Below are 23499 nucleotides of genomic sequence, written 5' to 3' on the forward strand. Positions count from 1 at the left end.
CACTTTTGGTGGGTTTGCTGATGCCGGCCCCTCCGGTGGAGTGCCGGTGTACATGCAGGTGCAGGTAATCATATACACGTGTGTGTACCCGTGTGTGCACACACATCTGTGTACGCACGCACAGGCATACATGCACATGCATGTTTATGTGCGTGCGCTGGGTCTACATTTGCAGGTGCTGTGTACACAGGCATGCACGGGAGCACTTGTGTGAGTATATAGGCCGTACATGTGAGCACACATGTGTGAATCTGCTTTACTCGGTCCAACGCAAAGGCCAAGCTTACCTAGATCATCTCTCCTGAGTGGCGGGCACTGGGCACTGGCCAGCAAAGGGGCAGAGAAATCCGCTCAGTGGGGTGGAGGCATGCTAGCACCTCTGAGGCTTTGGGGGGCAGAGAAGCCCCCTGGGGGTCAGTGTGTGCCCAGCCAGTGCCTTGCCCTGATGGCCTCTAGGGGACAGTCGTGACAGGGCTGGTGGAGCCGGGTGCACCCACATGGAAGACCCCATTCGGAGGCCACTGGGAACTGCAGTCCCAGGCCAGGTCTCGGAGAGTCCAACTGGCCACTCACATGGGCCTACGTGGGGTCTGGATGCTCTCGTCCAGACAGGAGGGGGTCTCAGCGCTTCTCAGTATAGCACCTGGGAGGGAGTCTGTGTCCTTCCCCGTCACTCTCTGGGGACACCAGTGGAGGGTCTTGCCAGGCTGTACAGCAGGGGCACGACGGAGGGGCCGCAGTGACCAGGCGTGCTCTGGGCTCCTGCAGAATCTGTGTCTGTGTCCCTCCGACTGTCCGGCTGTCCCCAGCCTAGACCACGTTGGCATAGTTGGACATCCCCGAGGCTCTGCCCTCTGGGGGGCTTCCTGGCCGCATCTGTGCACATGAGGGAGAGGGAGGGCGTGTTATTACCAGCAGGAAGCCAGGGCCCCAGGACCTTGAGGGCGCCTGGAACAGCGTTGGGGGCCTGGTGCCTGGTGGCCAGGCTTTCCCCCTCCTGGGTCCCTCCCCCACCCAGCCCAGCTGGCACAGGAAACAGAAAGGTAGTGTGTGTGTTTGGAGCTCAGCTGCGGGTGGTTTTTGGTTTTTTGCTTTTTTGGGGTCACACGCAGCGATGCACAGGGCTTACTCCTGGCTCATGCATTCAGGAATTACTCCTGGCGGTGCTCAGGATATGGGATGCTGGGAATCGAACCCGGGTCAGTCGTGTGCAAGGCAGATGCCCTACCCGCTGTGCTATCGCTCCAGCCCCTCGGCCAAAGGTTTAGTCCTAGGAGGTTCCGTTCCTGGCTGACCCCCTTCAGGCATAGGACATTAGGGCCCCCCCAGATCTGAACGAAGGGTGGGCAGACTTCTCCCAGAACCTCAGAGCAGGGTGTCTGAGGCAGGGAAATTCACGTGGCCTCGCGGGAATGCAGGACACCCTGCAGAAATCATCGCTCCTCATTCCCCTGGGCCCGAGCTCAGGATTGATGCCCGGTCTCTCCCTTCACGCAGGACACAGAGGTGCCATCCTGTGGCCGTTTCCTGCCTGCCACGAGACAGCACTAAGCGTCCCTCCCAGCGGGCCCCAGAGCAGGACATGGAGGCACAGGACATGAGTGTCCCCAGGCAGTGAGAAGTGGATGAAGTGTCAGCCCCCTCCCCCGCCCCCAGGTGTCTGTCGTGCGTGGGCAGTGAGGGTCCAGCGGTCACACTGAGGTAGAAGCAGCTGGAGGCGGTGGGGTTCACACTGGGGTTAGCGCCTGGAGGTGGAGGGCTCAGGGGTCCCACCATGGGTATGTGCACACAGGCGGTACCCAGACACCAGAGCTTGGGCGCTGGGTCCTGAGACGTGAAGGGCCAGGGGGCAGCAGGAATATCACCTTATCTGAGTACTGCACCAGGGAGTAAATCCTTAGCTCCTCCTTGGGGGGCACCACCTGCAAAACACCCGCCTGCCAGGTGAGGGGGGCGTATCCCTGCCCATGGATCAAGCCCCGCCTTCTGCACCTGCAGGCTCCACCCACCGCTCCCGGCCACGGAAGCCCCGCCCACTTCAAAATAGCCCCGCCCACTCGACCTAGCCACACCCCCCCACACATGGCCCTGCCCGGCCTCCCCCATGGGTGCCTGAGCAAAGGGTCCCCGGTGCTGTGCGTGGCCCTTAGCTCCTGTGTACGTGTCAGGGACCCCCTTCCTAAACAGGGGACCCCCCAGGACCTCCCCTCTCCTGGCTCTGAGACTCCCAAGCCCCAGAGCCTGGGATCTAAAGGCTGCCAGGGGTTCGGAAGGCAGGTCCAGCTCCTAGAGGGACTCCCGGCCGTCCAGGCCACTCACCTTAGATGCGGGAATGTCGTCGTAGACCCGAGCGTCCGCCGGCTGGGACACAGTGACTTGTTTGTACAGTGTTTTCTCTGAGCTGGTGTCTGGATGGGAGAGAAATAGTGGAGTCCGGAAGAGTCCCCCTCCTCCTGCCCCCCAGCCAGGCCCAAGCTCCCCTCCGAGGGCGGCACTGGAGGGGCTGCCGGCCCCCAGGTACCTTGGGGCGGACGCTGGCGCTGTGTCTTGTGTCGCAGGAGTAGCAGGACGCCTACCAGCAGCAGGACAAGCAGCAGGGCGACGGGCCCCGTTGCCGCCAACACCCAGGACCGGCAGTGCTCACACCGCGGCACTGTGTCTGGGTGGACAGAGGCTGCGGTGAGGGGCTGTGCCTTAGGGCGGGCTCTCCCCCGGGGCCAGCAGGGGGCTGGGGACACGGCCGGATCAGAGGACAACCCCCCTCCCCGCCTGCTTTGCACCCGTCAGTCAGAGAGCTTCTGGGGGGTCCCAGGGAGAAACTGGGCTGACTCATGCCTGGCTCTCTCTGCAACAGGACGGTTGGCTGGGGTTGGGAGGGGCTCTGTGTGTGTGTGTGTGTGTGTGTGTGTGTGTGTGTGTGTGTGTTCAGGGGCTCTTGGAGATCTGTGATCATCTGTACGTAGGGGTTCCATGTGTGTAAGTGTGAGTGTGAGTGTGTGTGTGTGTGTTTGGGGGCTCTTGGGGATCTGTGATCACATGTATCATAGGGGTTCCATGTGTGTGAGTGTGTGTGTGTTTAGGGGGTTTTGGGGATCTGTGATCACCTGTATGTAGGGGCTTCGTGTGTGTGTGTGTGTGTGTGTGTGTGTGTATTTGGGAGCTCTTGGGGATCTGTGATTACCTGTTCAGAGGGGCTTTGTGGATGTGTGTGTGTGTCGGATGCTGGGACTCCGTGATAACCTGTACATAGGGGTTCCATGGTGTGTGTGTGTGTGTGTGTGTGTGTGTGTGTATGTGTGTGTTTGGGGGCTCTTGGGGACCTGTGATCACCTGTTCATAGGGGCTCTGTGTATGCGCGTGTGTGTGTGTGTGTGTGTCTGCGGGATGCTGAGGCTCCATGATCACCTGTACATAGGGACTCTGTGTGTGTGTGTGTGTATGTGTGTGTGTGTGTTGGATGCTGGAACTCCGTGATAACCTATACATAGGGGTCCCATGGTGTGTGTGTGTGTGTGTGTGTGTGTATGTGTGTTTGGGGGCTCTTGGGGATCTGTGATCACCTGTACGTAGAAGTTCCAGGTGTGTGAGTGTGTGTGTGTGTGTGTGTGTGTGTGTGTGTGATGCTGGGGCTCCATGGTAACCTGTACAAAGGGGTCCCATGGTGTGTGTGTGTGTGTTTGGGGGCTCTTGGGGATCTGTGATCACCTGTACGTAGGGGTTCCATGTGTGTGAGTGTATGTGTGTGTGTGTGTGTGTGTCTGCGGGACTCTCAGGCTCCATGATCACCTGTACATAGGGGCTCTGTGTGTGTGTGTGCGTAGGGACACTGAGGCTCCGTGATCACCTGTACACAGCAACTCAGCGTCCACAGAGGCGTTGCTGCGGCTGACCGGGTTCCATGCAGTGCAGGTGACAGCCCCCTTGTGGCCCCCAGGGCCCTGGGAGAGGTAGAGGACGGGCCCTGCCCCAGGGGGTGTCCAGCTGAAGGTCACGTTCTCGCTTTCCTCCACCCGGCATGTCAGGGTGACGTTGCAGGTGCCGTTCTCGGTGGGTGTCACGCTCCGCGTGATTGTGACTGTCCCCAGACGGCCTGGGGAGGGGGGAAGGGATGGGACAGCGTGAACCGTCCCTGAGAATGCTGCTTTCTGGAATGTTCTAGAACAGCCCAGAACCCGGCCCCGGACTCACTGTACACATGCAGGCTGAAGCGCCGTGTCTCTGTCTTTTCCCCATGCTCCGTGTTGATGTTGGCTGTGTAGACCCTCGAGTCTTCCGCCCTCAGATGGCTGATGACCAGGTCGTAGTTGTCCCTTGAGACGTTAAGTCGGCCATAATAATCCTGGTGAGTCACAGAAAGCTGGGGTGCGTCGCTGGGTCTTGGTTGTACAAAAGCAACAGACATATCTGGGGAAGACCAAGCAATGTTCTCCACATCCTGTGGGTTTTTGATCTTCAGCGGAAGAGTCACTGACTCACCCAGAATCCCGTTCACCGTGGTGATGGCCGAGTTCTTTCCAGAAGCTTCCAGCCCTGAGGACACAGAAATCAGACTTTCCGAGAAACCCCGACCCCCCTACCCCCGTCCCGAGGAGCTGCCACAGATGAGGCTGGTGTCCGTAAGGTGCCAGCAGCTCTTTCTATCTTAGATGCTTGGATTGGTTTGTTTTGGGGAGACAGCTTGCCCGGGGGACCCCAGGGCAGGGGCTGAATCTGGGGTCTCTGTGTGCCCGGTAAGTGCTTTAATGCACCGGCCCTCTGGCCCACAGCACCTTATTTTAACCAGTGAGTCTGGAGAACAAGCACCTTGTTTTATTTATTTATTTATTTTGCTTTTTGGGTCTCACCTGGTGATGCACAGGAGTTACTCCGGGCGGTGCTCAGGGGACCACGTGGGACGCGGGGAATCGAACCTGGGTCGCCCTACCTGCTGTGCTATCTCTCCAGCCCCAACACCTTGTTTTATTTTTCATTTTTGTGTTGGGTGCCACACCTGGTGGTGCTCGGGGCTGACTCCTGGCTCTGCACTCAGGAATCACTCCTGGCAGGCTTGAGGTACCTATCGTAGGGAATGCCGGGGATCGCACCCAGGTCAGCCTTGTGCAAGGCAAGAATGTGTCTGTAGCTGGGACGCCGTGGGGGGAGGGTCAGGCAGGGCACTCCCAGCACCCAGACAGCACCCAAGGGGCCCGGAGTGGGCTGGACAGGCTGGTCTGGTCCCAGGACCAGCCCGGGAAGAGGCTCTCTGGGGCCGAGGGGGCAGCTTCACCCCCCGCATCACCTCCACAACTCGAAGACTGACTGGACCATCTGGCCAACCAGAGGCAGGGCCCATTGCCAAGCCTCCCGCGTCACCTCCTGCTTGTCGGGGAACTGGGGGGACAGCAGGGAGCCTTCAGAGAGCAGGAGGGAGCCGGGTGGGGTCCCAGGGCTGCAGAGTCAGAAGACGGACCAGGAAGGGAAGTTCCAGGCTACGCGCATGCCTCTGCCGGCTCATCTCTGCTCAGGGGGGAAGCGCTTGGGCCTGCCTCTCTACCACACGCACAAGGCTCACACAGAGGCACACACATGCACACACATGCACACACGTGTGCACACATAGAGGCTCATGCATACACACTCGCGCACAGATGTGCACACATAGAGGCATACAGAGGCACAGGCCTGTACATGCCTGCACACACATGTGCACACAGAGTCACATGCATGCACATGCATGCACATGCACACACGTACACACGTGCACACACAGAGGCACACACACATGTACACACATAGAGGCTCATGCATACACACGTGCACAGATGTGCACACATAGAGGCACACAGAGGCACAGGCCCGCACATGCCTGCACACACATGTGCACACACAGAGTCACATGCATGCACATGCACACACGTACACATGTGCACACACAGAGGCACACACACATGTACACACATGTGCACACATAGAGGCACACAGAGGCGTATGCCTGCGCATGCCTGCACACACATGTGCACACACAGAGACACATGCATACACAATACACACAGATGTGCACACATAGAGGCACACAGAGACATGTGCCTGTACATGCCTGCACACACATGTGCGTACACAGAGACACATGCATACACAATACACACAGATGTGCACACATGGAGGCTCATGCATACACACGTGCACACAGATGTGCACACATAGAGGCACACACAGGCACATGCCTGTACATGCCTGCACACGTGTGCACACACAGAGTCACATGCATGCACATGCATGCACATGCACACACGTACACACGTGCACACAGAGAGACACACACATGTACACACATGTGCACACACAGCGTCACATACATGCACATGCATGCACACATAGAGGCACACACATGTACACACATGTACACACATAGAGGCACATGCATACACATATGCCCACAGATGAGCACACACATGCACATGCATGCACACACCAGCACATACACACAGTACTCACACACACACAGACACACACACACAGATCCCCGAAGGGCTGCAGAAACAGAGGTAGGAGCAGAGCAGAGGCGGAGGCCTGGGACGAGGGAGGCAGCGCCTTCCAGGACACAGGTCGAACCGGAGAGAGAGCACAGGACTGTGAGTCTCGGCCTGTGGGGGAGCCCCTCCCCCCGCCACACTCATCTGCTCCCCCGACGCCTGACTTCAGCGTCTCGGGAAAACGGGAAGTTCTGACTTCCTTTCCCCGCAGCATCCTGCTCTGGCCACACCAAGCCCCTGCCCGGTTTGGGGGCCAGACCCTGCGGTGCTCAGGGGTCCCCTCTGGCTCTGCACCCAAGGATCGCCCCTGTGGGGCTCAGGGGACCCTACGGGATGCCAGGGATTGGAGCTGGGTCGGCTGCGTGCAAGGCAAACGCCCTCTCTGCTGTGCCCTTGCTCCAGCCCCGTGGACCTGCATAGTGATCTAAAGCAAGGGCAGGGGTCAGTGCAGACCCCTGTGTGGGAGGCTGAAGACAGGGGCTAGGCAGTGGCAGGAGGGAGCCTGGTCTATTTGGGTCTGGGCTTCCCCTCGTTCATGGGTCCTTGAGAAGACGAATCACCCCCATTCCACATGGAACATTCCAGAGCCCAGCCATGTCTTGGCCCTTTGGCTCAGATCAAACAGAGCATCCAGAATCCAGACCTTCACATACCCTCCCTCACTCCCTTTCTCTTCTGTCACCCCAAACAGCCGACTCAGCCACCATGTCTGAGTAGCACCTGGCCCCAAAATCACGTGACTGGCTGGCTGCCGACACTTTGGGGGCTGGCCCGTGGACTCAAGCCCAGCGTGGGGGCAAAGCCTGTGTGGGTTCTGGGGGCAGAGGATGAGGCTGGCGGGACCCCAAGCTGCCTCTTCCCTTTGCAAGGACAAAGAGCACTGACCGTAAAACATCCTCCCAGCCTGCTGGCTTTTTTCCTTTTTGGGTCACACCTGCCAATGCACAGGGGTTACTTCTTGCTTCATGTACTCAGGAATTACTCCTGGCGGTGCTCTGGGGACCCTATGGGATGCTGGGAATCGAACCTGGGTCGGCCGCATGCAAGGCGGACGCCCTCCCCGCTGTGCTATTGCTCCAGCCCTGGTGAAACTTAGTTTGTGAAACAGGATGGAGCTCTCTTCACGTTTGCTTTCCACAGTTGGATGGGGCAAGGGCTGAGAAAGGGCTGAGGAAGAATGGACAAAGAAAAGAAAAGAAAAGAAATGTCCTCCCGTTGTTCATCGATTTGCTCGAGCGAGCCCAGCAACGTCTCCATTGTGAGACTTCCTGTTACTGTGTTTGGCATATTGAATACTCTCGGTAGCTTGCCAGGCTCTTCGAGAGGGGCGGAGGAATCGAACCCGACTCAGCCAGGCTGGCTGTGTGCAAGGCAAACGCCCTACCGCTGTGCTATCACTCCAGCCCCCCCAAAACCCAAAAATGCAAAAACGAAAAAAAAAAAACAACAGAGACGAAAGCGCTGAAGTCAAAGAACCAGCTGGTGTTCTCTCCAGCCTCTTCCCCCTGGCCCTCCCCTGGCCAGAGACCCTGAGTGGTTCCCTCCAGACTGGCCACAGAGGCCACCCCTGGCCCCTCCGACAGGCAGCTCCCATGCTCCCTCAAACCCGGGGTTGGTCGGACTCACAGGGGCAGAGGCCAAGCAGCAAGATCCACACGGGCAGCCGAGCCATGCCTGGAGGGTCCCTGGATCCGTCGCTGTGTCCACTTGCACATGTGGGCGGCTTGCTATTTTTATAGCGAGCAGAGAGGAAGTGTGATTGGCTGACTCCCTCCCTCCCCTTACTGTGTAGATCACAGCCACTCATGCCAAGAGACATGCAGAACGCGGCCAGCCAGTTCCGTTAAGAAAGAGGCATGCAGAATCTGGAAAAAACCTGAGTGTCCGAGAACAGATGACTGGCTAAAGAAATTTTGGTACATCTACACAATGGAGTACTATGCAGCTGTTAGAAAAGACGAAGTCATGACATTTACATACAAGTGGTACTCCATGGAAAGTATCATGCTAAGCGAAATGAGTCAGAAAGAGAGGGACAGATTGCATTCATCTGGGGAACATAAAGTAACAAAATAGGAGACTAATAGCCAAGAATAGTCGAGATCAGTACCAGGTGGATTACTCCATGGCTTACAGGCCAGCCGGGCATGCTAGGGGAAAGGGCAGCTCAGATAGAGAAGGGAGCATCAAATAAAGGGTGTTTGGAGGATCCTCTCAGGATGGGAGATGCATGTTGAAAGTAGACTATGGATCGAACATGATTGCCACTCAATGCTTCTTTTGCAGACCACAGCACCCAAAAGGAGAGAGAAAACAAAAGGGAATGCCCTGCCACAGAGGCAGGGTGGGATGGGGGGGATGGGGGTGGGAGGGATACTGGGATCTGTGGTGGTGGAAAATGGGCACTGGTGGAGGGATGGATGTTTGATCATTGTATAATCGAAACCCAAGCACAAAAATTTGTAAGTCTACAACTGTACCTCATGGTGTTTCACTAATAAAAATTAAAAAAAAAAAGAGGCATGGGGGCTGGAGAGATGGTACAGTGGGGAGGGCGTTTGCCTTGCACGCGGCCGACCTGGGTTTGATTCCCAGCATCCCATAGGGTCTCCCAAGCACCGCCAGGAGTGATTCCTGAGTGCAGAACCAGGAGTCAGCCCTGAGCATCGTGGGTATGGCCCAAAAAGAAAAAAATATAGAAAGAGGTATTCCCAGGAGGAGGCAGGGGTGCACGGATGTGGATGTGTGTGCCAGGGTCTTATCTGTTTCTTGCTGTTCATCGGAGCCCGAGCTAATCACTGGTCTAACAGTTCCTGGCTCTGCCCCTTAATGCTCCCCACCGGGCGTTGATGTGTGGGGTGGGGCCTCCGGGTCCCCCTTCCACAGAGGGCATGTCCTTCAGGAACCGGCAGGAAGCAGCAGCTTCCAGAGAGGCCGTCATGGTCGCGGCAGAGGAACTGCAGGCGCTTGGGGGAGTCAACCTTCCCGGGGATGGGCAGACTGAGGGAACCGATAAGCAAGCAAGGAAGATGCAACGGGAAGCCAGAGGCAGTGGGTGCTGGCAGCGGGAGGACGTGGGGGCCCCGATAGGGCTGTGGTGTGGGTTCTAGGCCCAGGGTCAGCTCACAGCTGCAGGGAGGGGGCTGGTGGGACCTTCACTCACACTGCCTGCATGGGTCGCTACAACGAACACGATGGTTGACGTGTGCCTCCGTGTTCACTAGAGCTGACCCGAGCTGACAGAGACCTGATGGAGACCAGAGGCCCCAGGACGGAACGCCAGCCGGACCCCACAGCCCCGCCGTCCTAGAAGTTCCTCCCTGGTTTTCATGGACTCCAGCCCAGTTTTTGTTCATGCTCCCAGTTTTTATTAATATTCTAGCTTCTGGCTTTTGCCAGAAAATACACTCTTGTAGCTTATTTCATAGAATCCTATCAGTGTTTTTTCTCTTTTTTTTTTTCTCCTGGGGGTGGGGGGATCACTCCCTCCTGGTGCTGCAGGGTTCCAGGCCTGGAACATCACCCTGGCCGCTGTTGCGTGCTTCCATGGCAACAAGGTGTGTCCACCCACCTCCCGCGGGTCACTGAGAGAAGCCAGGCCACGGGCCCAGCTGACCACAACGGCGGCCAGCTGCTCCTTCCTCTTGCTGGACCTCAGTCCTCTGCCAAGGGACCGCACTGTGCTTCCAGCTGTTGCCTTTGGGGTCCAGTGGCCTGGGATGGCCTGTCTCAGGTCCATCAGCTCCTCCCGGGGACTCTGGGCTTCTGGGTCTTAGCTCTGTGTAGTGCCACGCTGGGTCCAGAAGGAAAGACACGCCCCCAGGGGCGGAGCCAGAAAAAGACACGCCCCTGGACAGCGTCCACACGAAGACACGCCCCCAATGGGCAGAGTCATATGTGGATATGCTCTGTCCATGGGCGGAGCAATGCGCGGACACGCCCCAGGGGCGGAGCCAGAAAAGACACGCCCCCGGGACGGAGTCCACACGAAGACACGCCCCCCAATGGGCGGAGCCATGCGTGGACACGCCCCAGGGCGGAGCTATATGCAAACATGCTCCCGTGGGCAGAGCTAATGTGGACACACTCAGGGGCGGGGCCACGTGTAGACACGCCCCGTGGGCGGAGCCATACGCGGACACACCCAGGGGGCGGAGTCATATGTGGATACGCTCTGTCCATGGGCGGAGCAATGCGCGGACACGCCCCAGGGGCGGAGCCAGCACGAGGACACGCCAGTGGGCGGGGCCTGGAGGGGCCAGGTGTGGCATCCCCTGCCCCAGTGCCACCGTCTGCGTTGGTCTGGGCTCCTGCCGGTCTCTGCCGGGAGCCCCCAGCTGCGTCCGGCGCTGTCAGCTCTCAGCAGTGACTGTGTTGTAGCTGGGTCCTGGCAGGCAACAAGCGGGGACTGGCACGGGCTGCACAGGTGCAAAGGGAAGCAGGTCAGGGAGGAGCTGGAGATCCGAGTGCCCCTGCCCTCCGCCTGACTCCTTCCTTCAGCCCTCTTCCCCGCACCCCTGCACCCCTGCACCCTCGCATCCCTGCACCCCTGCACCCCTGCACCCCGGCAGAGGGACAACGAAGCCTCACCTGGGCAGACTCAGAGGCGGGCACTGAAGCTGCCACGTAGATGGTGGTACAGGGGTCCTCCTGGGGCTCCGGGTTGGCCCCTGTCCTGTGCAGCGACTGCAGGAAAAGCCAGGGGGACGTGAGCCCCACCCTTCCCTGCCTGCTCGACCCCCTTTCTGTGCTCCCCCCAGTGAAGCTGCTTCGAGAGGCGGGACCAGCAAAGTCCCAAAGGCTGCTGAGGATAAAGACGAGTCAGGAATTTTGCTTTTCCCTCCCAGGGAAAAAGAAGTCAGGGGTGGACACATGCACACACACACACACACACACACACGCACACACACGCACACATACACACACAGAGCACTTCGGGGCTTCTGCGTCACACAGGAAAAAAGAAGGGTGCTCGGGCGTGGGGTGGCGCAGGCTCCCTTGGAGCCTGGTCATCCATCACCGAGGGGACAGCAGATGAGGGGCAGCCCAGAGGTTGCAAAGAAACCAAGACCTCAGCAGGGCTGGCTATGTAATGAAGCTGACCGGCCACCAGGTGGCAGCAGAGACCTACGTTTTTCTCTTTCTTGGCTCCAAAAGGCCCCTTGTACACCTTTGGGTGCCAGCCCGCCACAGCTGCAGGGCAGGAGGTTGCAAAGGAACTGGGAGCTCCTATCTCACGGATATTCAATTTAGAAAGTAACGTGGGGTTCATGCCCCATTCAATCAGCTTAATCAATGGCTGAATTAAATACCAGTACTTCTACATTAATAGATGTATATATGAAAGTTCACAACGCCCAACCTTTAACAACATGTTAGTGATGTCTTTTTTTTTAAATAATGTAGCAGTACCGCTACTTATTCAGACATTGATTAACTTAGTGATATCTTAAAGAAGGTCTTAATAGAGGGTTGGAGTGATAGCACAGCTATAAGGCGTTTGGCTGACCCGGGTTCGATTCCCAGCATCCCATATGGTCCTCTGAGTACCACCAGGAGTAATTCCTGAGTGCAGAGCCAGGAGTAACCCCTGTGCATCACCAGGTGTGAACCAAAAAGAGCAAAAAAAGAAAAAAAGAAGGTCTTAAAAGCCCCAGCCAAAATAGAACAAAATTCATATTCTTTCTCTATGGATACTTTTTCGTAGCATTTTTTAGTGTTTTTTTTTTAATAACAAACAATACAATTTTATGATTTTGGTTCTGCTTTGGGACAGGGCTTGGGGCTTGAGATGGAAACATCCCAAATATGTTGGTGGGTGGGAAGGTGTCATGGTGGTGAGATAGGTGTTTGAATATCAAATGTAATCAAATATTGTGAACTCCCTTATAAAAATAACAAAATTAAAAAAAAAAAGGGATCTCAGCAGGGCCGACTGTGTAATGAACATTATCGGCCACCAGGTGGCAGCAGAGACCTACGTTTTTCTCTCCTGGGCGCCACAAGGCCGCTTGTTTACAAGGTTTTAATTTACCGTTTTATGCATCACGCCTTTGGGTGCCAACCCGCCACACCTGAAGGGCTGGACGCTGCCCCTTGCGTCCACACGGCCGAGACGCGGTGCTACCTTGGTACTTAGCCAAGTTCTGCAGACCTCTACCCTTCCCCTTTCTCAGTGTCCTCCTGGGAAGGTTCTGGTCCAGCTCATCACAGCCACCCCTGCATCCCTGGGTTGTATACGGGAAGCCGTATAGAAAGCAGGACCCGCCGTGGATTCTAGGAACCGGCAGGCACGCCCGTTCCTGCTCTGCCTCTCGGTTCCCCTTGCTGCCCCGAGGCAGGGGAGCGGTCAGTCACCCCACACTGGACAGTGCCCCACCCCGGACTTACACCTGCTCTCTGCACTTGCGCGTAAATAGTGAGGCCGGGGGTTTTCTCGGCTGGCTGACTCGGTTCCGCTTTACCTGGGAGGGGGACACAGTGAGGACCACAGGAGCGCCCCCCGCCCCCACACCCCAGCGCTTGCCAGAGCCGGCTGGACAGTAGCCATCCTCCAGGCCACCCTCCCCAAATGGCCACCACTGGACATGGGCCACTGCTGCCCGTAACAGCTTCCTGCTGTGCACTGGGACTGGCTGCATCTCTGTGGACGCTGCTAGACTCAAGGGAGGGGGGGCTTGGCTCATCTGTGGGTTCCCCCGGGGTCCACCCTGCATGGGACTCAATGCCAGGGGCCACAGGCCACCCTGTGTCCTCCCCATCCTGGGATGGGGCAAGGAGGGCCTGAAAACTGGGCGCTGTCCCCCCCCCCGACACTGGCCATCGATGGCTGGTCTCAGGCCCTGCCCTGAATGGCATCAGGCGGCCAGACCTGCTTTCCTGCCCCTGGACGGACGGACAGACGGACGGAAGGGCGAGTGGCTGCACGCCTACCTCTCCTGGCCACCAGAGCCGCCAGCATGATGATGATGACCAGGAACAGAAGCAGAGGCAGCGTCATGTACAGACTCCACCATCTCGTCTCTGGGGGAGAAGCAGATTGGGGAGAAAGTGCGTGGACGGTCAGCGCTGGCTGGAGGGCAGAGGGGAGGCGGGCGGGGGCAAGTGAGGGGCTGTGAATAGTGGCCGGCCGGCCGGATGGATGGGCAGGAGGTGCCCGTCCAGCGTGCACGTACCTGGCGGCCTGCACAGGGGCCCGGGCAGGAAGGTCCGTGTCTGCCTGCTGACCGGGTTGCTGGCTGTGCAGACGTAGACGTGGTCAGTTTCTTGCGGGCCCAGCACCAGGTGCAGCATCTGGGAGCCGCTGGCCATCCCCAGCGGGGGCCCACTGGTGCCCAGGCTCCAGCTGTAGGTCACGTTGTCCCCCTGGGCGGCCAGGCAGGCCAGCGTCACGCTGCAATTCCCGTTGCCGTCATCCTGTGTGTGGTTCAGCACCCGGATCTCCGGGGCGGAGACCTGCTCTGTCAGGAGGGGGAGGGGTGGACACTGAGTCCCTCTCCCCGGGACACGGCGCCCCCTCCCGCCCCCCTCCGGCGGGCCCGCTGCCCATCTGCTCTCTCAGCTTCTGACATCAGGGTTCCAGACAAAATCCTCATCTGTTTGTGTTTCGGGGCCGCGCCTGGCGATGCTCGGGGCTGACTCCTGGCTCAGTGCTCAGGGGTCTCATTCTTGGTGGACTCAGGGGACCGTCGGGGGTCGCAGGGGTCAAATCTGAGTTGGCTGTGTGCAGGGCAAGAGCCATCCCACTGTACCATCGCTCCGCCCCGCCAAAGAAAATTTGCAAACGGGGGCTGCAGTATTTTCTAGAGGGGGGAGGTGAGGTCTGGGTGTGGCCTGTGACCCTCCATCTTCCTCCTTCTCCCATATAAATAGCCTCAGACGTGGGCCTTTGGGGGTATTTTTTTTAATTGAATCGCTGTGAGATGGACCCTTACAGAGCTGTTCCTGGTTGGGTGTCAGTCACACAGTGTCCAGCACCCGTCCCTCCACCAGGGCACATTCCCCAGCACCAGGGTCCCCAGGGTCCCTCCCGTCACCCCCACCCCCTGCCTGCCTCTATGCCAGGTGCTTCTCTCTCTCTCCCTCTCTCTCTCTCTCTCTCTCTCTCTAGTATGGTTTGCAATACAGATGCTGAAAGGTCATCAGGAATATCCCTTTTCCTCCTTTGAACCCTCAGCTCTTGTCCGGCGTGACCCTTCCCGGCTATTATTGTCACCCTGGTCCCTCCTTTGTCTGACCCGCCCTCCGCCCCTCACACACACTTGTGGTTGACTCCACAAGTCCTCTTAGCCCTTTGGGGGTGTTTACGTGGGAGGAGGAGGCACATGTCTCAGCGAGCACCTAGAATCCAGCATCCAACACCTAGTAGTCAGCACCCAGCAGTCAGCACCCAGCAGCCAGCACTCAGCACCCAGTACTCAAGTCTCAGCAGCCAGCACTCAGCGTCCAGCACCCCACATCCAAGTCTCAGCACCCAGAACCCAGCATTCAGCACCTAGGATTCAAGTCTCAGCACCCGGTACCCAGCACTCAGCACGCAGCACTCAAGTCTCAGCACCCAGCATCAGCACCCAGCACCCAGCACCCAAGTCTCAGCACCCAGAATCCAGCATTCAGCACCCAGAACCCACCACTCACACCCAGCACCTAGAACCCGGCACTCAGCACCTATCACTCAAATCTCAGCACCCAGCACCCAGCACTCAGCACCCAGCACTCAAGTCTCAGCACCCAGCACCCAAGATTCAGCACCCAGGACTCAAGTATCAGCACCCAGCACCCAGCACTCAGCACCCAGCATACAATTCTCAGCACCCAACACCCAGCATTCAGCACCCAGAACCCAGCATCCAGCACCCAGCACTCAAGTCTCAGCACCCAGCACCCAGAACTCAGCACCCAGAACCCAGCATCCAGCACCCAGCACTCAAGTCTCAGCACCCAGCACCCAGAACTCAGCACCCAGAACAACCCAGCACTCAGCACCCAGCACTCAAGTCTCAGCACCCAGGACTCAGCACCCAGCACCCAAGTCTCAGCACCCAGCACCAGGGGCCGCCAAGCCTTACCATAGAGCCGCAGGTGCCGGCAGAACTGCTCCACCGTGACGTTCCACTCGAGGCTCACCGAGTACCAGAGCTCGTCCTCCCTCTGGCTTTGCGGGATCTCCAGGCCCCAGGGGTCCCGCCGCAGCCGGTAACGGTGGCCCAGCGGGAGCTGGAAGGGCTCCTTGGGCAGGTACACGGACACCAGCTTGCGGCGCTCCATGCTGCCCGAGGAGTTGGTGGCCATGACCAGGACGTGGACGCTGGCGTTGCCGATGCTGCGGGTCCCTCCCTGGCTCAGGGGCAGCACCACGCTGGCCCCCAGCTGCCCCACGATCTCTGGGCAGTCGGAGGATGCCTGGCCTGCAGGGACGGGGGGACAGGAGTGAGCCGGGGCCCGGCTGCTGCCACGGCCTCCAGCGTGTCCTTCGCGTTCGAAAGTCCCCAGGAAGCCCGTGTTTGCTAGCTTGGCAGTGCCAGGGATGGGCCCGGGGCCTCCCACAGGCCCTCGCTGCAGCCTGGTCCCTCTGGACGGGCGGCCTGGCCATGCTCAGGTACTGACCCCTGAGCCTGGTGCAGGCGAACTGCGTGCCAGCACCCCACCCGTCTCCCCGGCGCCCCCGGTGGGAATTGGAGGGGCCTCACACCCAGCAAGACAGCAGCTTGGGGGAGAAGAGGGAACTCCCACTCGGAGCTCAGAGCTCGGGGTGGTTCCCACCCCAGGGCCAGGTCCTAGCGGAGTTCTGTCTCTGCAAAGACAGAACAGCAATAGCACAGCGGGGAGGGCGTTGGCCTGGCACGCGGCGGACCCGGGTTCGATCCCCGGCATCCCCTAGGGTCCCCCGAGCACCGCCAGGAGTGATTCCTGAGCGCAGAGCCAGGAGTAGCCCTTGTGCATCTCAGGGTGTGACCCAAAAAGGAAAAAAAAAAGACAAAGTGATACAAAGTGTCATAGTGTTTTGAAGGCGATACAAAGTATCATAGTGTTTAATGGGTGATACAAAGTATCATGGTGTTTAAAAGGTGATACAAGGGCTGGAGCCATAGCACAGCGGGGAGGGCGTTTGCCTGGCACGCAGCCGACCCGGGTTCGATCCCTGGCATCCCCTAGGGTCCCCCGAGCACCGCCAGGAGTGATTCCTGAGTGCAGAGCCAGGAGGAACCCCTGAGCATCGCCGGGTGGGACCCAAAAGCACTGTCCACTGTAGCACTGTCCACCCGTTGTTCATCGATTGGCTCGGGCGGGCACCAGTAACGTCTCCATGGTGAGACTTGTTACTGTGTTTGGCATGTCGAATATGTCACGGGGAGCTTGACAGGCTCTGCCGTGTGGGCAGGATGCTCTCGGTAGCTTGCCGGGCTCTCCGAGAGGGGCGGAGGAATCGAACCCGGGTCGGCCATGTGCAAGGCAAATGCCCTATCCGCTGTGCTATTGCTCCAGCTTCGGGACCGAGGCTGAGGAGATGGTGGGGGGCGGGGGTGAGGGGGGAAGGAGTGGGCGGGAACCTCCTTCCCGCGGTGAGCCCTGGGGAGAGCAGGAGGGTGAGAAAGGCGTTTCTCCACAGAGCTGCACCAGCAGAATCAGCTCCCAGCTCTGCTCTGAACTTTGTTTGAAACCCTGACAGGATTGGCGCTGACTCTTCAACACCTCAAACCCGCATCCTGGGCTGTGCCTCAGGTCCCCTCTCGTGTGGCGGGCCGGGGGCACCCCTGGGGGCTGGGGCCGCCTTCCGGGCACCCGCCCACCGCCAGCAGCTCCCCAAAGGCTGCTGGGCTGATTCAGGCATCTACGCTCACAACCCAGCATGCAGCCCCCCACTACGTCAGGAATTCAGCTCTGTTCTTTTTTTTTTCTTTCTGGGTCACACCCGGCGATGCTCAGGGGTTCCTCCTGGCTCTGCACTCAGGAATTACTCCTGGCGGTGCTCAGGGGACCATATAGGATGCCGGGGATCAAACCCGGATTAGCCCCGTGCAAGGCAAACGCCCTCCCCGCTGTGCTATCACTCCAGCCCCTCTGACACGCAATTCTTACAGGGACCTTCCACTTCCTCCCTCTGCAGGGAGCCCCAAGACTCGGGCTGTCTTGCCTCCTTTTCCTCTCACTGCCTCAGTTTCCCCGCCAGAAAGGAAGCAGCTGTTCTGGGTGAGCAGGTGGCAGAGGAATCCCCACCCCCCCTCGCCTGGTGGCCCCAGCCAAGGTGCCCCTGTGGGGGCCATCAGAGGCACCTGACACCCCCCCACTCCTGAGCACCAAGCGGAAACCTTGACGGCCTTCAAAGCCGTCCCTGAAACCTGCCGTCTGAGGAGTCTTTTCCGTGACTCAATGGCCCCGGGGACAAACGTCATGACGCTCCTGCCCCTCACTTTCTCATGGGTGTCTCGACTCAGCCTGGGGGGGGGGCTGCTGGGGTGGGGGCAGCAAAGGTCCCTCAGTCCTGCAGGGGGGACCCCGAAGTCTCAGAACCGACAGAACCATGGTGGGTGCTGGCCTTGCATGCGGCTGACCCAGCTTTCATTCCCGACACCCCCCTGACCCCCCAAAGCCCTCCAGGAGTGATCCCTGAGCACAGGTCTCGAGCACTGCCCGGTGTGGCCCAAACTTTCTTGCCTCTGGACAACCCTGAACACCCAAAAATCCCAGCGGGGAGACCAGAGCAGGAAGACTCTCTGGGCCTTCCACCGTGTTCCGCTGTGAACCCCAAAAAGCTCTAAAAATAAGGCCCATTGAAAACAAAACTTTTGGTGTGAGGACGGAAAGTTTGCAGGGGCCATGTGTGAACTTTCTCGACCGGGGTGGGTGAAGCGGACAGGAACCACGGGGCACACAGGGGAGGAGGCCACAGGAGTCGATGTCCCAGCCCATTGGGTGGGTCACGGTCCAGCTGCCCCATTCACAAAGCATTTCCGCCCGGGTATTTATTGGGGCTTCACAAGAAAGCCCCCCATTGGAACATAAAAGTCCTAAAGCAGCGTGGTCACGGTTCGGAGGGGACATGCGTGACAGTGGGAGACCAGCCGGGGTGCTGGGCGGAGCGGGTTCTCACGCCAAGGGTCACCTGCCCGGGACGGGGTTGAGTGAGTGTCTGCCGGTGAGTTTCAGGCCTGGACTAGCTCAGGGCTCGCGGCCTCGGCCCAGCCCTGCCCCACTTCGTCCTGGCACTCAGAGGGCTCCGGAGACCTCTGGGCCTTTCCTGGAAAAGTCCAGGCTGGATCTACAGCCCAGAAAGCCCCTGACGGCAGAAGTTCCCCCTTTCCACTGCTAGCTCTCCGCCCGCCGGGCACGGCCCGATCCGGAAAAAGAAGGCTCATCCCGGCTACCCGCCTCCCCCAGTGGCCAGAGATTTGCTCCGTGCCCTGCCAGTGCCCCCGAGACAGACCCCCGACGGTGGCAGCCCCTGGCTCTGGGAAGCACAGCCGCGTCCCCTCGCAGCCCGGGAACTTTCTCTTCCAGGAAAGTGGCCCCTGGCGTGACCTGTCTGGGCCACGGATGTTTCCCGTGAGGTTTGGGGTTCTCACTTCCACTCTCTGTCCACTCCGCTTGTGTCCTGGCTTGCTGAGTGTGGGAGTCACGTCCCGGGACGGGGCCCCCAGCCCGGCCCACGCCCACCTGCCCTTCCCCAGATGGATGCCCGCGGGAAGGAGTCTTTTGGGGGTGGGGCGCTGGGACCCTGGTTACAGCCACTGCCTCAAGCCCCAGGAGTCAGGGGGTCCAGGCACCCCCGATCCCTTCCTGGTTGAGTGAGGCCAGTGAGCAGCTGCCCAAGGAAGGAGCGTTGGAGCCCCAGTCTCAGTGCCCACCCCCCAGCCCCATCCTCTTCATCCCAGGATGAAGCCTCGGCCCCCGTCGGCCGGGCTGGACCCCAGAGGAGGACCCACCTGAAGTGCTGCTCAGACCCCAGACCAGGGCGACGGACAGCAGCAGGTGCAAGGGTGAGGGCCGCCGCGGTGGGTCCATAGGCTGGCGGACGGAGCCCCGGGCTCCTTGCAGCCTGTCTCGCACGACTCGGCACCAGGAACCAGAAGCTTCCTGTGTCGCTGGGGCTTTTTTCTGGTTACCCTCGCGGGGCTCTTCCTGAGAAGTACAAGTCAGAGGGTCAGAGCCGGGAAGGAGCCACCCCTTTCTTGCCCCATCCCGGAGCCTGGGGGTGGCGGGGGTGGGTGGGGGGTGCGCCCTTGGGTGCTGGGGGGACCCCCAGAGGTGGGTTCCCGGGCACCAAGCTGAGCTTGCAGGGGGAAGGCTGGTGCAAAACCTCTGCGTTGTCCTTTCAGGGAACCCTCCCCCGCTGCACGTGGCCAGGGCTGGGGTCCCAGCCCTGAAAGGGAGGAGGAGACCGGGGGTGGGGGGACAATTTCCCCTGCTCATGTAGGGGCTGTGTTAGGGGGAGACTTTAGATTTTCTCATGAGGTGAGCTTAGCAGGACGCCCCCTCCTCCTGCCGGCCTCCCCCTCCCCCGAGAGCTTGGCAAATGCCACCAAACCAATTCTGCCCAGGCTGGGGTCTCCGAGGGCACCACACGACTGGCAACTTGCCCTTTGACCTCTCCACCCTGTTCCCAGTCAACGTGGGGGGTGGGTGATGCTTTTGGACTCATGACTGGGGAGCACCATGAACCCAACCAGGACTGAATCACAACCCCTGGATTCTGTAAGAGTCAAAAAGACAGAGGGCAAGAGCAATGGGACAGCGAGGAGGGCGCCCCCTTGTAGGAGGCTGACCCGGGTTCAAATCCTCAGCACCCCACTGGGGCACCCCATATGGGACCAGGCACCGCCAGGAGTGATTCCTGAATGCAGGGCCGGGAGTCAGCGCTGAGCACCACCAGGTAGGACCCAAAACCCCAAACCCCAAAGCAAACAAACACCCCAAGAGCTAAGGTCCGAGAGTTCTTGGCTTCCTAACGGTGTCTTCACAGACGGGGCCTCAGCTCTGAGGATCCAACCGTGAATATGGGGGTGGGGAGCCCAAACACGGCCTCCGCCTACTCCCCTTCCCTGCTCCGTGTGCCGGGACATCACGCAGCCTCGGTTGGCCAGCGGGGGGCAGGGGCCCTTGGCACTGCGTTAACTGGCAGGTGGTACAAATCCGGGCTTCGATTTCTCATTTTGTTGATGACCTACAGGCAGGAACTCGATAGTAACAATGCATGTTAAGCTGAAGACGCTTCTGCCTTGGGTTGGAGGGAGGGTTCAATGGCCGAGTGCGTGAGACTGGGGTTCGATCCCCCGCACGTAGGGTCCCCCCGGACCGAACCATGATTACCGCCTTTATTCATGAACTATTGCAGGAAATGCTTTTTTCTTTTCTTTTTGGGTCACACCCGGCGATGCTCAGTGGTTACTCCTGCCTCTGCACTCGGAAATTATTCCTAGCAGTGCTCGGGGGACCCTATGGGATGCTGGGGATCGAACCCGGGTCGGCCGCGTGCAAGGCAAACGCCCTCCCCGCTGTGCTGTCATTCCAGACCCAGAAATAAATAGTTTTATTTTCAGCTTTGGGATTTTCCCTTCCCCTCACCACCCTCTGTGGGTTACTGTAAAGCTCTCCTGGCAGTGCTCAGGGCTCCGTGTGGCACTGGGGATTGAGTCTGGGTCTCCCACATGTACAGCCAGCACTTGGGGGGGAAAGACACCCCAAAACAGCCTACCCTTGTCTAATGAACAGTTGGTTTATAATTTCGGTTTTGGGGTCCCAGCCGGCTCTGCTCAGGGCTAAATCCTGGCTCTGCACTCAGGAATCACTCCTGACAGTGCTCGGGGGACCCTATGGGATGCCGGGGATTGAACCCGGGTCGGCCGCGTGCCAGCCCAACGCCCTCCCCACTGTGCTATTGCTCCAGCCCCAGAAAATGCTTTCGTGGTATTTAAAAAACTCTCATGCTTTGGGACTAGAGAGATAGTGAAACAGGAGGAAGCTTGCTTGCCTAACGCATGACCAATCTGGGTTCGATTCCCGGCACCCGTTATCATCCCTGAGCCCGCCAGGAGTAATTTCTGAGCACAGGGCTAGGAGTAAACCCCAAGCATCGCTAATGTGACCCCAAAGCCAAAAAAAAAAAAAACCAAGAACCCAAACAGTGTTGGGTTTGTAAAAAGCCACAGAACTCCTGAGCAAGTAAGTTTGTGCTTGAGTCGCAATGTTCCTCTTTTTATTTTTAATTTATTTTTTTTTGTTTTGCTTTTCTTTTTTTTGGGGGGGGGGTCACACCCGGCGATGCTCAGGGATTCCTCCTGGCTCTGTACTCAGGAATGACTCCTGGCGGTGCTTGGGGGACCATATGGGATTCTGGGAATTGAACCCGGGTCGGCTGCGTGCAAGGCAAACGCCCTCCCTGCTGTGCTATCGCTCCAGTCAACTTTTTTTTTTCGTAATTTGTATTTATTTTAAAATTTTTATTAGTGAAACACCATGAGGTACAGTTGTAGACTTACAAATTTTTGTGCTTGGGTTTCAGTTATACAATGATCGAGTACCCATCCCTCCACCAGTGCCCATTTTCCACCACCACGGGTCCCAGTATCCCTCCCACCCCCCATCCCCCCATCCCACCCTGCCTCTGTGGCAGGACATTCCCTTTTGTTCTCTCTCTCCTTTTAGGTTCCAGCCCACTTTCTAATTGAATTTTTTTTTTGCTTTTTTGGGTCACACCCAGCGATGCACAGGGGTTACTCCTGGCTCTGCACTCAGGAGTTACCCCTGGCGGTGCTCAGGGGACCATATGGGATGCTGGAAATCGAACCCGGGTTGGCTGCGTGCAAGGCAAACGCCCTCCCCACTGTGCTATCGCTCCAGCCCCATTAATTTTTTTTTTATCGAATCACCGTGAGATGCAGTTACAAAGCTTTCATGATTGAGCTCCAGTCATACAATGATCAAACACCCATCCCTCCACCAGTGCCCATTCCTCACCACCAATGTCCCCAGTATCTCTCCTGCCACCCGACCCCACCCACCTCCTGCCTCTATGGCAGACACTTTTCCTTTCACTCTCTCTACTTTGGGGCACTATGGTTTGCAAGACAGGCACTGAGAGGCCATCATGTTCGGTACTTTGTCTACTTTCAGCATGCATCTCCTGTCCCGAGCGAGCCCTCCAAGCATTTCAGGGCTCCTCTTTGTCTCATGTTCAAGTGCTCGGCTGCAGGCCGGGGAGGTGCCTCAGAGGGCAGAATGTGTCTGGCTTGTGAGAGGGCCGGTTCCATCCCTGGCACCTCGAGGCACAGTTAGGAGTATGCCGTATGCCTCTTTCCAGCTGCCAGGCGGCCAGCAGGCACGTGTGGGGTGAGGGTCTCAGCATACGGGGAAAAAACAGCATCACCGGACCCGACCACCTGCAAAACTGCCCTCCGGGGGCAGAGGAAGAGTAAGGAAGTGCTTTGCTGCCCGCACTTGTAGCTGGCAAGGCTCACTAAATATAGGTCAGGGAGCAGATAGCATCAGAGAAGGGGGGCGGGGTGGGGGGTGACGGTTCTACCGGCCTGCGAGGGAACAGTGAACAGGAGCAGCTGGAGGGGTCTTGGGGCGGCACAGCTGAGGTGAGCGGGGGTGGGTGGGCACCTGCGGTTAGGGCCAGGAGACAGGTGCCAGCCTTGCACGCGGCCCAGCTCAAGTTCCACCTCCCAACACTCCACAGGGTGCATCCCCGCCATCCTCCCCCACCCTGCCCAGCCCTGCCAGGAAGGGTCCCTGAGCACGGAGCCAGGAGGCAGCCCTGGAGCATGGGTGTGGACCACTTAAATCACTTAATCACTTAACTTCCCGTTAGTCGTCGATTTGCTCGAGCGGGCGCCAGTAACGTCTCCATTTGTCCCTGTCGCGTGCTAGTGTAGCCCAATGGCATCTCTTCGCTCCGGGAACATGGAGGGCCTCAAACCGATCGTTCATGACCTTGACAAAGAAGTCTGACCATCTGGTAGGTGGGCGGCCACGCGGTCTCTTGACA

General features: G+C 58.8%; 2 protein-coding genes across 2 annotated transcripts; both read right to left on the bottom strand.

Annotated features, from left to right (window-relative positions):
• Nucleotides 1-633: 633 nt before the first annotated feature.
• CD84 (CD84 molecule) lies at nucleotides 634-8202 on the bottom strand. Its single transcript, XM_056137807.1, has 7 exons — nucleotides 8139-8202; nucleotides 4189-4530; nucleotides 3845-4090; nucleotides 2522-2659; nucleotides 2320-2408; nucleotides 1866-1922; nucleotides 634-876 (listed from the first exon to the last, which is right to left on the bottom strand). Exons 1-7 carry the CDS (start codon nucleotides 8182-8184, stop codon nucleotides 811-813), a joined length of 984 nt encoding a protein of 327 aa, XP_055993782.1. The 5' UTR covers nucleotides 8185-8202; the 3' UTR covers nucleotides 634-810.
• A 1469-nt stretch (nucleotides 8203-9671) lies between these two features.
• Nucleotides 9672-19514, bottom strand: SLAMF1 (signaling lymphocytic activation molecule family member 1). Its single transcript, XM_056137808.1, has 7 exons — nucleotides 19436-19514; nucleotides 15581-15919; nucleotides 13688-13972; nucleotides 13446-13535; nucleotides 11644-11705; nucleotides 11103-11198; nucleotides 9672-9692 (listed from the first exon to the last, which is right to left on the bottom strand). Exons 1-7 carry the CDS (start codon nucleotides 19512-19514, stop codon nucleotides 9672-9674), a joined length of 972 nt encoding a protein of 323 aa, XP_055993783.1.
• Between the last annotated feature and the right edge of the window lie 3985 nt (nucleotides 19515-23499).

This window comes from Sorex fumeus, unplaced genomic scaffold, assembly GCF_029834395.1.
Source record: "Sorex fumeus unplaced genomic scaffold, SorFum_2.1 ptg000127l, whole genome shotgun sequence".
Taxonomy (NCBI): Eukaryota; Metazoa; Chordata; class Mammalia; order Eulipotyphla; family Soricidae; genus Sorex; species Sorex fumeus.

Excerpts from the sequence above, each read along its gene's own strand:
- CD84 (XM_056137807.1), bottom strand. The coding sequence starts at position 8,184 with ATGGCTCGGCTGCCCGTGTGGATCTTGCTGCTTGGCCTCTGCCCCT. Across the intron at positions 4,091-4,188 it reads CTTCAGCCTGCATGTGTACA|GCCGTCTGGGGACAGTCACA; the intron begins GTGAGTCCGGGG and ends CCCCCTCCCCAG. Across the intron at positions 2,409-2,521 it reads GCGCCAGCGTCCGCCCCAAG|ACACCAGCTCAGAGAAAACA; the intron begins GTACCTGGGGGC and ends TCTCCCATCCAG.
- SLAMF1 (XM_056137808.1), bottom strand. The coding sequence starts at position 19,514 with ATGGACCCACCGCGGCGGCCCTCACCCTTGCACCTGCTGCTGTCCGTC. Across the intron at positions 13,536-13,687 it reads GCCCCTGTGCAGGCCGCCAG|AGACGAGATGGTGGAGTCTG; the intron begins GTACGTGCACGC and ends CTTCTCCCCCAG. Across the intron at positions 9,693-11,102 it reads CCGCCTCTGAGTCTGCCCAG|CGACCCATGCAGGCAGTGTG; the intron begins GTGAGGCTTCGT and ends TGTTCGTTGTAG.